Source organism: Dermacentor albipictus, chromosome 6 (assembly GCF_038994185.2).
Source record: "Dermacentor albipictus isolate Rhodes 1998 colony chromosome 6, USDA_Dalb.pri_finalv2, whole genome shotgun sequence".
Classification (NCBI taxonomy): Eukaryota; Metazoa; Arthropoda; class Arachnida; order Ixodida; family Ixodidae; genus Dermacentor; species Dermacentor albipictus.
In genome coordinates this window covers 83,769,045-83,786,511 of record NC_091826.1, presented here as the reverse complement: position 1 = coordinate 83,786,511, position 17,467 = coordinate 83,769,045, and the positions used below count along the sequence as shown (strand labels likewise).

Here is a 17,467-nt window from a genome sequence, read left to right as displayed (position 1 = left end):
ATACATACCCCTGTGGACCTGTGCGCGTGCCTATTTCATGCATAATATCGGTGTAGGTGCAGGTTACAAGCACGGAACTTCGCAGCGGACGTCACCTACTTACCATCACGATGGCCGACGAAGCGACATCTCAGCAGCCGGTGCATACGGTCATCCTGGCCATTCCACGGGACCCGTGAACGTTTGCGGCACGGGTGATTCGTATATCGAGGACTGGCTTGATATGTACGAATGAGTGTGCAACCATAATAAGTGGTCTCAGGTAGTGATGCTAGCGAACCTCGTATCTTCGACGAACCTCGCGGAAATGGTATGATACGCATGAAGTCGACGTAACTAACTGTGATGTCTGTAAAGAGAAACGGCGAGACCTTTTTAGCAGAACTGTCTGTCGTCAGTTGTCAGCAAAGAAAGAATTCGGATGCCGCACTCAGACGTCAACAGAATCCTTATGTCGCTTATATACAACATGTGCTGGAGCTCTGCCGCAAGGAGGGCAACAACATGAGAGATGCAGACAAAGTTGCCCACATCTAAAGAGACATAGCAAACGTCTTCAATCCTCTCATGTGCAAGAACTTTGCAACGGTGGATGCAATTATCAAAGAGTGTTGGCACTTTGAACGAACGAACAGTTGCGCAATCGCACAAACTTTCGACAGACTTCCCAATACCCCCACGACATCGTCGTGCAAAATCCACCGCGGTTTACTGCAGTGCCAGAATCGCGAGATATAGCTCGCTATATTTAGCGCGAGCTCGAGGCCACGTCTGCGGTTCCAGTTCGGTCTGACTTATTGGACAGCCTACCCTCCATCGCACTTATACAAGCGGTTATTCGTCAGGAGAACGCAAGCTTTGGCTTCCCTCTCTTTGCCTGGTCCGCTCTTGCAACGCTTATAAGGTTCCTTATGGTGCTTGCTCCCGGACGCAAAGTTAACTCACGCCACGTCGCAAGCCGGTTGATTGGCGAACACCGGATGATAAGCCCATATGTGATTGTTGTACGCGAATTGTGCATATCGCCCGTCATAGCCGCAGCCGCTGGTAGCCTCCTGCTTGATGGTCATCCCAGAGCTACTACTGGCAAACACCAGGTTCTCGTACTTTCTCGCCTTACACAACGCCTCAGAACATTAACGCCGACCGCGCACCACTGGGAACCAGCCGCTCCCCGTCTCTGCAAGGTCATCCGTCCCGTTGGATCCTCGTTCGCCAATCTTCGTTACCGTCTGGAACCGGTCGCTACACTTAGGAAAACTAGGCGGGGTAGCTCCGGGAGCTGACGCTGCGGTTACGACACGGCCTACGAATCCTCCTTTGTCCCTGCTTAAAAGTGGAAGCTTACTGCACGTTGAACTACGTGGTGTTACCGTCACATCTCTCATCGACGCTGGAGTGCAGGTATCATTTATAAGTGCTGCTCTGCGCCGAAGGCTCAGAAAAATTTTGACACCCGCCTGGCCCTGTACAGCATGAGTAGCCGACGGCAGCACTTCACCGGTTATCAGAATGTGCACAGCACAACCTCTCGTGGCCACTACACTATTGCTTTATTCATTTTCCTCGAACAGTGCCGCCATTACCTCATTCTCAGTCTTCACTTTATTTCGAAAGCCCTCCGCCCTAACTGACTGTTCTACCGGTATTGTACATTTGGATATGCCGTTTCCTACCGATGTGACTTATAGTAAACCGCAACGGTTATATTCTGCCTAGTTCACAGTCGGTCTCCACAGGCAGCTGCAAATGTCCTCTTGACCACTTGTCCCCCCGTTCTTGATGAAGACTATGTCGCATCCCCGCTCACTCACGTGGTTCTGTCGCGCAGTTTCCCGAACGCCATAATCTAAATCCTTGAGAGCTGTACTTGCGTATTCATCCTCAGTTTCTGATTTTCAATACAGGTTCTTCCCCACGACCTTTCCCTGGCACAAATCATGCCTTTAGAAGAATTCGAAATTTATTCCTTCATCCATGAAGCCCTGCCTAGTACCATACGGCACCTACGATGCTCTCTTTCGTCTTGTTGGCTCGCTGACGACATTTGCAAATTGATTGCTCCTGACCTTACTTCTGAGCAAACAAAAGACCTTCGTTGCCTTCTCTTTTTTTATAGAGATATTCTTGATCTGGATGACGGCCCTTCGGACAGACATCCCTATACACCCATCATATCTACACTGGTGGTGCCAGCCCAATTCATAGGGGAGTTTATCGCGTCTCCGAGGCGCTGCGGGCCATCATACAGTAAGAGGTCGACAAGGGCATGGACATTATCGAGCTTTTGAGCAGTCCGTGGGCATGCCCGGTTGTATTGCTATAGAAAAGGGACAACTCTTAGTGCTTCTGCGCTGTCTATGGTAACGCTAACAAGATAACAAAAAACTATATGCACCCACTGCCTCGCGTAGATGATGCCTTTGATTGTCTTCGCAGTTCACAATAGTTTTCGCCAGTTGACCCTCGTTCGTGCTATTGGCAGATTGACGTAGATGAGATGGGCCGTAAGACCACTTTTGTCAAACCAGATGGTCTTCACCAATTCGAAGTCATGCCCTTTGGTTTATGCAATGCCCCTGTCACATCCAAGCGCACGATGGACTCTCGTCAGTGCGGCTTGCAGTGGTATATATGCCTTTGTTATCTTGACGGTGCGATTGTGTTTTCACCGAACTTTAAGAGTAGCCTTCAGAGCCTGGCTGCTGTCCTGTCTGTGTTTCGTGGTGTTGGCCTTCAGATGAATTCATCCACCGTGCCATTGTGGCCCCAGCGAAGTTACTGTTCGCGGACCCCCCCCCCCCCCCTCCCCACCCCACCAACTCGTAAATGCTGCAAGAATACAACGTGACACGGAGAAAATTTGCGCTGTGCGTAATTTTCCTGTTCCATGTTCAGCAAAATATGTCCATAGTTTCCGCCGCTTTGTTAAATGATCGGCCGATATTGCTTGTCTGCTCATCCATCTTCTCAAGAAGGATGCACCGTTTCCTTGCGGACAATAGAAAGCAAAAGTCTTCTCTATACTCATGGAGTTGCTAACAACTTCGCCAATTCAGTCTCATCTAGACTCATCTGCTCCACTGAAATACGCACAAACGCGAGTGGTCATGGCATTGACGCCTTTCTCGTCCAAGGTCAACGAGGTGACGACTGCGTCATCACTTACGCCAGCCGCCTTCTTTCTGCGCCCGAAGGAAATTACTACATCAATGAGTGTGAATGCCTACGATCGTATTGGAAGTCACGCAATTTCGACCGTACCTGTTCGGTCGCAATTTCTGTGCCCTAACTGATCACCGCGTCATTTGTTAAGTCTCCCCTTTGAAAGCTCCAGTAGGACGCCTCCCTCATTGGGCGTTACGTATGCAAGAACACACATTCTCCATCGTGTATAAATCAGGACGTCTGCATCAAGACGCTCACTACCTGTCCAGCCATCCTGTGGAACCGCCGGATGCCGCAGATGCTGACTCAAACATCGACCTTCTGTCCGTCTCCAACTTGCTTGATATCGGTGAGGAACAACACCGTGATCTTGTATTTCGCACCCTCCGCGCGCAGTGACTCTGCCCTCCAGATGTTCCCCCTGCATGAAGGAACTTTATATCGTCGCATTGTACACCCTGAAGGTCCCGAGCTCCTGCTAGTCGTTCCAAGGCACCTCCGACTCCCCGTGCTCCAGCAGCTACACGTCCCTCCTACTACTTGGCACCTGAGTGTAATTTCTACATACGACTGCGTGAGACGTTGCTCCTTTGGACCCGGAACGTATTGCCCTGAGCACCGTTAAGTCTCACTGCTTGCGATCCGTGTCAGCGCTGGAAGAGGCATGCATTGCTACCTGCTGGCTTCGTTCAACCGATTTACGTCCCCATGAAGCCATTTTTTCGTGGGGGCCTCAAACTGCTTGGCCCTTTACATATTTCCGCCAGAGAATACAAGTTTATTGCAGTGGCAACAGATCATGCAACAAGATATTCCATCACACGAGCAATTCCAACCAGCTGCCCTACAGATGTCGGCGACTTTCTAGTCAACGATGTAATCCTACACCACAACGCCCCACACGAGTAACTTACAGATCGTGGCCTTTACTTGCTACTGAATGTCCTCGATGAATGGCTGCGTTTCTGTGCTAGCGAGCACAATGTCGCTACCGATTACCATCCTCAAACGAATGGCCTCATTGAACGGCTCAACCGAATGCTAAGTGAAATGCTTGTGATACACGTTTCCGACGATTACCGCAATTGGGACCTCACTTACCATTTATCACCTTTGCTTATAATACGTCTCGTGACGACACCGCCGGATTTTCACCGTTATAACTCTTGTTTGGGCGCGAACCAGCATTGTCCCGGGGCACTTTACTTACCTGCAAAGTACAGCCACAACCTCTTACGTCCGGACGAATCGCTGGTGATCGCCTTGCGAGACAGTAGTCTGGCAAGGTTGCCGAAGGTGCCGTTTCGATCGCCGGCACCGAGAAGTTTATTTTTACTCTGGTGTTCTTGTGCTCCTCTGCAAATGTTCGTACCGTGTCGGATTGTTCGAAAAACTCCTGTCGCGTCACTTTGGTCCGTACACGATCTTACGCCAACTCTCTGACGTGACGTACAAGATTGCACCACCAGGCGAGTCTTCAATGCCTCCTGCTATAATAAACAATGTTGTTCACACATCGATGTTGCCAGACTCACGCCTTATGTAACCACCTAATTGATGCTTCATAACCTGTACCGGCGCGGAGGTACCCTGCCGGGAATGTGATATTTCGGGGAAGAGAACTAATAAAGTAGCCCTTGATTATGCTAGGCTTGTATTCTTAAGAGACGTGCACAGATGAAAACTCATGTGGTTCACGCATTCCTCTAGTTGTGTATCATACTCGAGTTCAATGAAACCGACTTTCAAAAGACGTGGTGGTAAAGATGGATGCGAAATTACAACACATTTGTGCATTTCTTACTGCAAAGGAGAACACAATGATATGTAAAGGTTTCATATTGAGTCCTTCAGCAACATTAGCTCCAGCTGCATCCATGTAGCTATTCCCGTCATAAGCCGCTTGTGCTTCCACTGAAATGGGGTGATATTTTAAAAGCCAAATAGCGTAGGCCTGCATTACTCCTTTTAGATATACATAGCGTGGCCAAGCCTGCGTAGCACATATAGTCAGCGCAGAACTACAGAATTTCGAACTCGCCGTTGTCCAGCCCTGTGAGAATAAAAATTGTACAGATATATCTACTGCTGAAGCAGGACATTTCCGGCTCGATAAGCTGTGAGAGATGGTGTCTCAAAAGCGCCACATGTGTCGTTACCAGAGATACTCTCCATTACTTACTGTGTGTCTTATGGAACTGTTGTCAACTCAGGAAATACAAGCGTTGTTTCACATACAAAATCAAGCATGAGTTATATACAAATGCGCAAACAATTGAGCGTATCAACTCACCTTATTCTTCTAGTGTTGCTTCTGCTTAGTGCAGTGACATATACGGTGTTACCTATTTACGTGTAAGCTTAAAAATCTGCTTTGGCAACCGTCACAATTCTGTCACATCATCAAGATTACTTGAACAGTCAGAGGCTACAACCTGAAGCATTTGTTGTTTAATTAACAAAGTTTCTCTAAGTTTATATTCGATCGCTACTGAGCAGATGTCACAACTGTGGAAGTGAACTTCAGCAGGAACGCAGTATTATCTAATAAATATCCTGCGTTATACATGTTACAGGTATCCGTTTTGGGAAGTACATCCTAAAATAATCTGGCAATATCAATCGGCGCTCCAGTCAATACTTATCACCAATCCTTTTTCTGCAGTGCACAGAAATGCTAACTGTTGCATAAGTGCATTTTTGCTGCGTATTTGGAAGACCATTGCTTTCCGCTAGTGTTTATCGCCAGCACCATCGTGGGCGGGTACCGGAGATGTATTCATCTCGGTGGTGCTGTGCGTCGACCTTCGGGAAGTATGGTACGTGTTTCTGGTCCTTGTGTTCGCTGTGATTGTGTTAGGTACGGTTTGAATGTGCGTCTTGCACTTTCATTTCATTTCATTTTATTTCCTTAAAGGCCCCATTGAAGGGGTATTACATAACGGGTGGGTACATACATACATAAAGAAATTGAAGGCCATATTTTTATTACAGGGTAAGATAATTTAACGAGCTATCTCAATGTTTTTGACATGACCATGTATCTCTCACAGCGGAAGCAGTCTGACAAGCGGCCACGTTGCTTCGGTGTCTTCGGTTACCATGGCATTCGCATTGTTCTTGCTAGCGCGCTTATTCTGCTTGAGGGTTCGAATCTAGGCTATGTTGGCTTTTTGTTCCATATGCCGAACAAAGCAGGCAAGAGCTCAAGACGGGTCCTGTTTTTATGTCTGTTGTCCAGCCGTTTGTGCTGTTCGGTAATCGCGTAATGATTCAATAAGAATCGTGTGCTCTGGTCACAAATGGATGAGCCCTATTATTAGAAAGCTTTCACACTTATGTCAGCTACGCTGAAAATAAAGGTTTAGATTGTTCTGATGACACATGCTGCAGTTTAGGAAAATATTTGCCTTTCATGGTGGCAATTCGAGACTCGCTGTGAGCATTTATGAATGGTTGTTTTAAAATGTGCAGGAACTTCATGTGATCACTCGTCAAAACTTGTCAGGCACCAGAAGAAAACTCTCGCCAAGCTTGGCATACTAGAGCGCAAATAGAAGGACGAAATTTTATACCCTAAAAATCTTAACATAGGTTCGTGACGTGCTTATCGTATATGGCGCCGTAGACTGTGGTCGTGTAAATGATGTAGACGGTGGTGCCGCGCAGCGGCCAGTTAGAGAAATGTTTCGCGGATCATCGGCACGGCGGCTACGTGTAATTATTCGTGCGCGTTTTGGCGTCTCTTGGCAACGTTCTAGTACTATGATACCTCGTCCGCTCACCGTGAAACAGACGTTTCAAAGGAGCAAAATACGGTTCATGGCTTTGTGCACGAACTGATCCGCCAAGGAGAAGACAAGCCTTCATTTGAGCTTGATGGAGGCACGTCTTAAACTCTAAGAAAAAAAAAAAGAAGTGACCTTTGCTCTATTAAGTGAGAAACCGCAATGTCCCCTTTGTTCGTGTTTAAATTAGGCAACTTTCCTCCTTCAATCATGGGAGGAACGGTTTTTCCCTTCCAAAACCAACATGGCCGACTCCAGGCAAGCGAGGCAAAGCGATGGATTCAACTAGGCCTACCAACTGTGCCAGTTCGCAGCTGGAAAACCACGTACGCGTAGTGAGCATAGTGTGCGTCACTGATATTTGCAAAAAAAAAATCGCTAAGTTTTCTTTGGCACATACAGGGAACGAGGTGCAAGTACGACACGATATTGTAGCGGTGGATTCCGCTCATTTGCCACTCTTATCAGTCGCCGTTCATGGCCGGCTGATCATGTTAATTACGCGGGCGCAGCGTCGCTCTAACCACTGTCGGGCCGGAAAAGGAATGGCATAGCTAGAACACCACGGCGCTGAACTTACGTAAACGTAGGGATATCCATACATCAATACGTCGCGCGCGCACACACACACACGCGCACTCACAAACACGCTTATGTGGATAGATGAATGGATGGATGTTGCGAGCGTCCCCTTTGGAATGGGGAGGTAGGTTGCGCGACCAGGCTCTTGCTATTATACTGCCTAATGACCTACTTAGGTTAAAAAGAAAAAAACACACCCCCAAAACTCCCAAAACCCAATTTCCTGACAGCCTATTGCGAACTTTGCTTTTGTACGGCTTCGTTTTTTGTCGTTTCCCTACTTTTTTTGCGTCAACCTTCCAATCGTCTTCTACTTATCTCCATTGCGGACATGTTCACTTTTCCTCGGCTCTTGCTAAACCCAACGGCTTCAAGGAGGCCAGTGGTGCCTAAATCGACCCCTGGGCAGATGTCTTCACATTCTACTAAAACATGCTCCATCATTTCCCTGGCTTTACCGCAGCAAGCACATGCTTCATCTTCCTTCTTATATCTCGCTTTATTGATTGTTCTTAGGCATCCTTATCTCGATTCGAAAAGTAATGAGCTTCCCTTTGAGTTATCATAAATTATTTTTTTCCTTATTTCGTTTTTTGCCCTTTTGAGTTGTTTGCAGCAGGTTTCTTTTCCATTGCACCTGTGAGATTATTTCAGCCTCCCTGACTTTCCGCTTGACGTTCTTTGTTGCTGTGTTGATCACCCTATAAGCCGCATACTTGCTGGTAAGCTTTCTAGTTCTTTTCCTCCACTGTTCAGCAATAAATTTCCACAGAATACTTGTTTGGGTATAATCACCTGATAAGCACGCCAAATCCACAAACACATCTTAATATAAACCCGCAATATACTGACTGCATTCGGCTAGCGACTTTCAGTTATCGAAACGGTGATGACGGCGATCTAAGCCTTTCAATTCGAAGCCCTAGTGGATGGCGTTTCAAGAACCGCTGACGTTTACCAAATGGCTTCTATTGAGATCGCTTCAACGTTTTGTCACCTGATTTCATACAGAAATGACAAACAATCTCGTATTCGCGGCGTCCGGATGCCGCTGCAAAGTGGGTACGTAGGAGCCGGCGCGCGTTGTGCCAGCGGCTGCCAGCGGCAGGGCTTGAGGCCGGACGTATAGCGCAGGAATGAATCTGGCCGCGCGCTGAAGCCACCGCTTTCGAGTAAGCCTTCGAAATCATGTTTTACCTTCTGGTCCACAGACCAAAAGTATTCGGCTACGTCGAGGTCGTCGTTGGCTGTTAGACGCTGAGCCGCTACGTGTCATTCGTAAGGATATAGCGGTTGGATGAGAGCGGAATGTAAATAATAGCATAGCATCCAAGGAGACTATGATGCAAGTTACTTGCCGCGATGTCAAGGTGCTACTTCAAACGAAAACTAAACATTACTGACCGCAATTGACGTGACTGGCCCAGCTCACCATTGGCGATATCAGAAAGCTAACTGCTGGTGTCTGTGTTGTTATCCATCTCGAGGAGAGTCATGGTAACGAGGATTGTTGCGATACAGTCTACTAGGCTACAACTACTATAACCATTGCGTAAGTACAGTGGCGAAAGCGTAACCGTCGCGACAAGTGACCGTGAAGGAGAGCTCCAGCTTTGGAGTATGCCGTCTCTCTCCGACCACCTCTACTTCAAAGCCGCGTTTGCGCCATGCTAGCCGTGCTCACTACTAGAGCGAGGATGGTTTCGCTCCGTACCGACGTTAGAGTTCGACAGTGCTCGCAGCTTTCTAAATCTCGGCACTCGAAACAGCCCACAGTGGTGCCGTCACCATGTGTGTCCCATTAGCTTGGCCTCCCGTCCACGTCTGGGCATATCCGTTTGTCCCATAACCTTGTGCCTTTCATTAGCCTTTTCGTACTTGGTAGTTTGAATTGTGAGTCTACATGTTATTTCTGAGAGTGTCTCCTCTTCTTCACACACGCCGACAGCTGTATGTACTAAGCTGTCACGGGGGAGTAAACCCTCTTTCTTTTGCAAATTTATTTTCTGGATCCTTTTTGTTCGTACGTTTTCCCTTACCGCACCTTTTAGGATATACATCACCCGTTGTAGGTCGGCGCTTCCCGTCTCTGCGGTGTCGTGCGCGCTACGCGATGCCTCACGGAGAAGCCGCCGCTGGCGGACGGAGACGCAGACAAACCGGCACGCAAGTGACGCTGCATATACGGCTGTATATCTGGTTGCATGGTACACTCATGCGCCTCCTTCCTCTGACGGCATGGTTTGTGTTCCATCTATGGATTTGGAGGCGTCGCTGGCGGCGGTGAAGCGCTCACAACGCTCGGCTACGTGGTCACGGCGCCGGCAAACTTATTTTGGTTTGGCTTCGAAGCCGTTGCGAATAGCGCTTCAAATAGGCCCCAAATGTATACATTTGATATAGCTTAACCTTCGCCTCATCCTAATTTCACGCATCGAAGCAAGAAAGGCCGGCTGGTATTTGCAGCGTCTAGGCCTAGATGCCCGAGTACGGGCTCGTCCCGCTGTGCGTCAGCAGCTGGACGCTGCTTTCGATTTGAACTAGTTTTTTATTGCAGCTCCCTTTTGAGCTTGAGCTTTGACACCGATGGTCGCTTGTCATGAAAGGTTTAGGCCTCAGGTTTTGCTACTTAATATTACTTTCCGTCGAAAAGAAGTTATTGTAGCCAATGTTCGGTTCACCAGCGGCGGTGACGCAAAATACGCACCCAAGGAAGAAGCGTACCTCCCATTTTGATTGCCACAAGAGGGCGCGACAAGTCAAGTGCGTGCGAAGGAGGAACTCACCGGCCTGAAGGTGGAAAGCCGTTGGTTCCTCCTTTCTCGCAAGCTTCTTCTTTATAGTGTAGAAAGGAATGGGTGTTGAACGTATGCAGATCGGGAAGCCTGTGATTGCGTCGACTTTGTAGCCCAAGGCTTCTTCAGGAGCGGTATCGATGAGCTAAATGTTACTTATTGATAAGCCTTCACGAAAGCAAGCACATTGGGTCCCTGTGGCGTTGCCCGCACCACATGACTAAGACAATCAGCACGGCATGAAAAGACACGCTAACAAATTTCCGCCTATGCTCTACGACGCAATAAGGTTCGCAAGCTTGTACGCCATTGTAAATTTATTATTTGTAGGCACGTTGTACAGCATTGAGTGGTTTTCAGGTGCCATGCAGCAAAAACAAACAACGGGGTAATTTTGAGTGGTGGTCGATTGTCTTAACAAGCCCCGACAAATTGCAGCAATTTTTACGTTCGTTGGACTGTCTTTAGATATGTTCCCCTCTAACCTCAAAGATTACAGTATCTGCTACTGGACTTAGTTTTTATAATGCTAGTTGTTCTGTGACGTGGCTTTTAAATATTCTATGGCTGCAGAATGCGAGGCCTGTTATGAGTGAAAAACTACACACACACACACACACACACACACACACACACACACACACACACACACACACACACACACACACACACACACACACGCACGCACACGCACACACACACACACACACACACACACACACACACACACATATATATATATATATAGATATATATATATATATATATATATGAGCAATAGCCGGCCTTCTTCGATAAAATAAATAGCAAATTAATGCTGGACGAGCCACTAGGTGCTAACGCCAGCTTGCAGACAGCGCAAGAATGATTGGTGTGCCTTTTTCTTTTTCCTTTTCACACGTTTCGAGGGGACCCACCGTGTCTTTTAAAGACAGACCCTTTCTAATAGGTAGCGACATTGCTACCTGCTTATGTAGAGGAAGAAGGAAGCCAGTACAAACTGGGCGTGCTACGACGACGTCATGTCGTGCAGTAGACAATTAATCTTTTTGGCAGCCGTGATTGATTACCACACGCGCCACTTATAGATCGTTTGAAGTCCAAATTTTTCGTTCTAGACAGCCCTGACAGTTACATTATAAGCAATTTTAATAAAAAGGGTACGCTAATTATGCAAATTTTGCTTGCACATATTGTTTATGAGATTTGAGGGACACAGTCTTCGCGAGCAAGTAGAATAAGTGAGTACGGCAAACGCTTATAAATCAACGTTTCACATTTCCCGATTGTTGGACTGCTTATATTACAAGCTTGAAAACAATCAGATTTAAAGACAACTCCATTTTATACGACACTTCAAGAGCGTTGGTGTTTCAAGGTATTCATAACGAAATTTTACGCTGACCAGTCCAATTTCCCATTCAGAAGTGGGAGTCTGAATACAAAGGCACTTTTGCTCATAACGTCGCATGAAAAGAAGGTGCTTAGTCAGGCTCCTCCTGTTACAGTGGCGAGAACTCAAATTAAGCGAACGGATGCATTCTGCACACTGACGCGAGCACCACAATACAGATAGTATGCTGCGCGTGACGCCAGTGCATTGCTGTCCAAATAAATGAAACTATGCGACATGCAAGGCATGACATAAGTGCTCGCAACGTCAATACCGCCATTCTGATAAAGATACAATCAGCGTTCGATGATGTTGTGGGCTGCTGTTTCCTCCGTCTCCATCACTTCTGCTCTTCACCTTGGCGCGCTGACAGCATCGTGGTTCCTTGGGGCATATTTAGTCGCCTGATGCCGTCTGATTCTCTATCAGATGCTACCGATTTACAAGCAATCTTCAAGCATAACAGGACCAGTCATACTGTCATCTCTATTTACATTACTCCAAAATGGTCAGAACAGGCAACTTCAGAACAGGAAACATTGGAGAACTTTTTTATTTATTAAGCTATTTAATGCCCATGCGTTTGTTGTGTCTTTCATACCGACATTTTATCTTCGCTTAACTTTCAGGTTTGCGTGCGTGGCAAGTGCGTGCAACTTTACGGACGATAACCGCTGCACCTAATCAACCGTATTTATTAGGCACTGAACAAATCTTTTCTTCCGCACTGTACTGAACAGAGTTCTCCGAAACCCATTAAAGTTGAACGTTTTGCACTGGACTTATTAAAAGGACCACAGCCGACTCAAGGGAATAAAATGTGCGTATGACAATCTCATATTTGTCCCGTGTAAGTTCTTCATGGTTTCTTTGGCAGTATGCCCTGAAACCTATTGTTGCGATATATGGCACTTAGCGATACAGTAGAACTTAGCGTACTTCTAGAAAAAAAAAAGTTATTTCTAAACAAAGTTATCACATGCATCGTCGTAGAATGCCACGACGGTGCACAAGTAGCTGATATAGTTGTTGCGGAATTATCATCCCGAAATTAAACTTAACCAGCTTTTTTGTCGAAGTCCGGAGAGAAATGGAAATGGAATTGTAATGAACTAGCCTCGATTCCACGGATGTTCATTCGCTTTTTCCCTGAAAGCATTATATGCGCAAGGATCTCTTCAGGCATTTTTTCATGTTATCTAGATCATGAAAACTCCACCTTTGTAAGGCTGCTCCTGGTGCAGAGGTCAAACAGATGAAGTCCGGGAGCACAGCTCAGTCACTGGACTTTGAGCTTAATACAACGAGGATGGCGCATGGCGTTATTGGGCCAAAAGCTGGTCACCAGCATGAAGGGCCAGCCTGAGCTTCCCGGTTTGGAGACCCGCCGTGGCGCCTTAGCAGTTGTGGTGTTGCACTGCTGAGCATGAGTTCGCTGGAATAAACCGCAGCCGTGGCCACATTCCGATGGGGTGAAATGCAAAACGCCCGTGCCTTGTGCATTGGAGGCTCGTTAAAGATTCCTGGTGGCCAAAATTAATCCGGAGTGCTCCACTATTGTGTGCCTCGCAAGCAGATCGTGGTTTTGTCCCGCAAAACCCCAGAAATCACTTCTGTGTGTCGAAACAAAATTAGCTTCACCTCCACTTATGCGCTTAGCGAAAGCTGTGTATCTTGTGAACAATACATGGACAGATGTGCAACGCGTATTTTTTGCCGTTTCATTGATTGTGATTGCTCAAAGAAATACACTTTCAGCTATTACCTTAAAGAGAATACGTTTATAGGCAGAAATTGAGAATGAAACTCTAAACTGGTACTGCATAGAAAAGTTGTAGTCAGGCTATGTTGAGGAAGTTCATGGCCATCAACTTCATACACACGCAAACACATACACAGACAAGGTATAAAAACACGTTACACAACCAGAGGCTGAAAACACTGATTCTATAAGTTCCCATAGCCCAACTGCGTTCACCAGTGATGCGAAATATTTTTCCTCTAGTGGCAACAGTTGAACAGATGTTTCTCTGCTTGCTTCTCACCCTATAGCATATTTGTCGTACGGTGTTTGTTCATTCCGTTCAGAGCCTTCCCTTATACTTGTTCCCAAAGTGCACATATATGAATAATAATAAAAATCATTTTAGGCAAACATTTGCCTCCATCCTTGAGAAATTTGTCACTCAATTTTTTTAATACCTAGACCATTTCTTTATTCGTATAGCCACTTCTAACATATCATCTGCATTAGTTGTGCATTTATGTGAATAAGTTTGCAGTTTAATTAAACCGGCATGCATGTAATACATTTTTTGTGTACCTTTAGTTGTCGTAGTTTGTGGTGGTTGTTTTGTCAGATGTGTTAGTAAATATATGATTGTGCGCTGGAAAGGAAGAAGTCGTCCGGTGATCTTCGGTAGTGCTGGAAAAGGAACTTGTAGATGGCTCTCGTATGTACGTCCATGTCCGAAAGGGTACGTATATATAAAAAAGGTATAAGATACTGTAAATTAGTACTTAGTCGCATTAGGTTTTACTTATCGACGAAGCAGGTCAACACCTGGAGTTCCTTGTTACGTGCAGAGCCCATAGCCTTATTGATTTATCTCAGTTATGATTGCAGCCCAAGCATCTGTTGCAAGCGTGGTCCGCTGTTTTTGTAAACGACACAACCACAAAGATAAGTGGGTGACAATTATTGGCTTGCCTCAAAGTTGGTTTAACAATAATTGTTTATCTTGTTTAGAGTGCTAATGCTCAAGAAAAACGCAACTATGTGGCTACAAGTATTAAGAAAATGCAAATAAACTAAATATTGTGTCTTCTAATGTGCCAGTTGCAGCATATTCGCACTTCCCGGCTTTTGTCTGTAATCGTTTAGACGAGTGTTACGTCATCCACTAGAGCAGCAATGAGCAGTTCTGTAATAACAATGAATGTGGCAGTGATTAGTCGCAACCAACAACATAATGGCTGTTTTGCTGTCTACTGTGGTAACATTCCTCAACTGGCCAACTTCATGAACAAAACTGTTTCGGAGGTCACTGTCACTGAGAATACTGACGAAGGAAAACGGCTAACGGAGAACATTCGCCCACTTTTACGAAGCAAACAATGCATCGTATTCACAGAAGCGGTAATTACTGCGGAAATTAGCGATGTGTGCCTTGAGATGTGTTTCCTTGAGAGGAGATAATAATTTACCCACTCAGCATGCCCGACTGGGCTCTCGACAAATCCTGTAGAATGGGCATGCCCACTTGGATTCCAACTTGATACATAGATATATAATCTCGCCTAACATATATGTTTAAACAACGACCATGTGTTATTATAAGGAATATTATATTTCTCGAATTGACTGAGTGGCTTTATTTTTCTTTTGTGCCAGTGGCAAAGCATCACTGGTGATGTGCCTATTACCGTATAATCCTCGTCAGTTGGTATGTCCGACTGTGACACAATTGGTAGAGAATTGCTACATGTTCTTATATAGCTGTCGTATTTTTCTGTGCACAAACCTGCCACCACCAAATTTTGCGCATTGTCGTTATTTGTGAAGCATTTAAATAGACGCTCTATACATATAGGCTACGATTAGCATAGATTCCAATATCGCTGCTGGATTTGAACTTTTGGTGTTCTTTCTCACACGCTTAAAAAAAAAAAGACTTCCTGTAGTATGCCTCAAACGGCTGGTACAGATAGCTCCTAAATATACCAGGACGCGATCATCATTGAAACATTTATATGTGTGGATTTATTTCACCGGGGAATACATTACAACGATACTCTTTTCTCTCAAAGCCTTAGTTTCCTCTGTTTTATTTTTGCTAGACCAATATATACCTCTTAAAAGAAGGCTTCACGCCGCACCATTGCACTAAAGTGAAACAAAAGTGTCAGGAACATCGTTTACGTGGATATACAATGTCACTTTTGCGGAGTGTAGCAGGAATTGGCAGGTGTTAGTCAGACAATTTGTAATTTAGCCTTTGAACAGTGAGCTTGTTCTCTTCCGCCTCATCCTCTACAGTCTCAGTGTAGTCCCTCCCATACATGAAGATTTAAAAATAGGGTCCCGGAATATATATGAAGAAATGTTCTTGTGACTGCAGCCTGCATAATCATGAACAGAATTTGTGCAAATATTCAAGAGTTTTCATCGTGTGACTAACGCTTGTCTGCAGTAGAATTGCAATGGTCCGCAAAAAATGACCATCTCATTCAAGCAATCAAAAGCTTCGAAGCGGATTGTTGCTTGCAAGTAAGCTGTCAACTTGAGTGCCTGCTAGTAAAGACCGACCGCCTCTGATTGCGCTAACCACGTACCCTTGCTTGACATATCACATTAGCATACTAGCGTTTATTGGTCTTGTAGCCCACATTACAAGGATATCGGATTTCCTAACACGCACTTTGTAATGCACATATACCGCGTGTTTGTCTCTTTGTCTTGTCCCAGGCTCTTGTACTCTGCTTGTGGTACAATGAAAACCAAGAAGCCCAAGGCTCTATCCATCACACATTTACGCTACAGAATGTATCATTTCGAATAAATTAAGTTGGATATATACAATAGGATTCTATTAGTGTTCAGTTGTTGGTTCTTATTCCAGGCCGTTTCACATTGCCGAAGCGGCAAACGTGAACACCGAATATTGGAATATTTCGGAGATAGAGACAGAAAAAATGGCAAAGGCTGGGAAGTTCCCCAGATGGGAAGATCCGGTTTGTGACTTTACGCTGAGGACAGAGGGGAGGGTAAAGTGACATGAGAATAGAGAAAGAGAAAGAAAGCGAGCACAGGTACATCATCACTCTCGGTCACTGTCACCGCATACAATAACAGCACAGCACACTAGCAGTTGTAGCACTGTAAACATCCATTCAGGCTACAGCCGCTTGGCCAAACCTGTTGTCTTTAAAAACTGCAACAGAGCCCTCATTGCCCTCCGCTGCGATGGCTTGTGATAATCGCACTGAAATATAGTTTCCTCTGTTAGCGGTCTTTGGTCCAAGCGCGCTATCGTGATTGCGAGCGATCGTGCCTGTAAATTGTAGCGACGACAGTCGCACAGAAGGTGTCGAAGAGTCTCCTCGCTACCGTCGTCATCACACGAGACACCGTCTGATCAAAATATAAGTTTTGTAAGGGACACTCCTAGTCATATTAGACAAAGCAGGGTAGCTTCGCGTCGGCAGAGTCTAGATGGGATGCGAAGGCAAAGAGAATAGTCTATTTGGTGCAGCAAGTTGCTTTGAAAACTCCGTGGTCCACAAGGAGAACGTTATACGCCGGGTGAGTATTCAAAGTTTTCTGGCGGCATCTGTCCTTGAATAAGGTTATCGACTACTCTTTGTTGACTTTAAGAGCTGCCCCAGCAGCGTTATCAGCGTGCTCGTTACTATGACGCCGCAGTGAGTTGGAAGCCACTGAAATGTGATGTGTACTTTCTCAGCCAATGTATAGATTAATTCTCTAATGTCGAATGCCAGTTTCTCATGTGGTCCACGCCAGAGGGCTGGTAGTAAGGACGGTGGTGCTGCCTTCGAGTCAGTGAAGTTGGACCATCTGAATATGACGAGACAATGACGAGAGAATATGCCAAAGCTCCAAGATTCGCAGGAGTCGATGGCGTTGGGTGTCACGTTTTAAATCTGATAGTGGTGACTCTCGCTGGGAATATCATGGCTCCAGAGGTACACTACAGAGTTAGTAATTCATTTGTACAAAT

At 45.9% G+C, this 17,467-nt stretch overlaps 1 protein-coding gene across 1 annotated transcript in view; it reads left to right on the top strand.

The window, feature by feature from the left end:
- Window positions 1-12,616, top strand: part of LOC139046944 (A disintegrin and metalloproteinase with thrombospondin motifs like) — a 135,601-nt gene extending 122,985 nt beyond the window's left edge. Inside the window, exon 15 of the mRNA XM_070520874.1 lies at window positions 12,356-12,616. Coding sequence (XP_070376975.1) covers window positions 12,356-12,397 — 42 coding nt within the window. The 3' untranslated portion in view covers window positions 12,398-12,616. The remainder of the gene's footprint in view (window positions 1-12,355) is intronic.
- The last annotated feature ends 4,851 nt before the right edge of the window (window positions 12,617-17,467 follow it).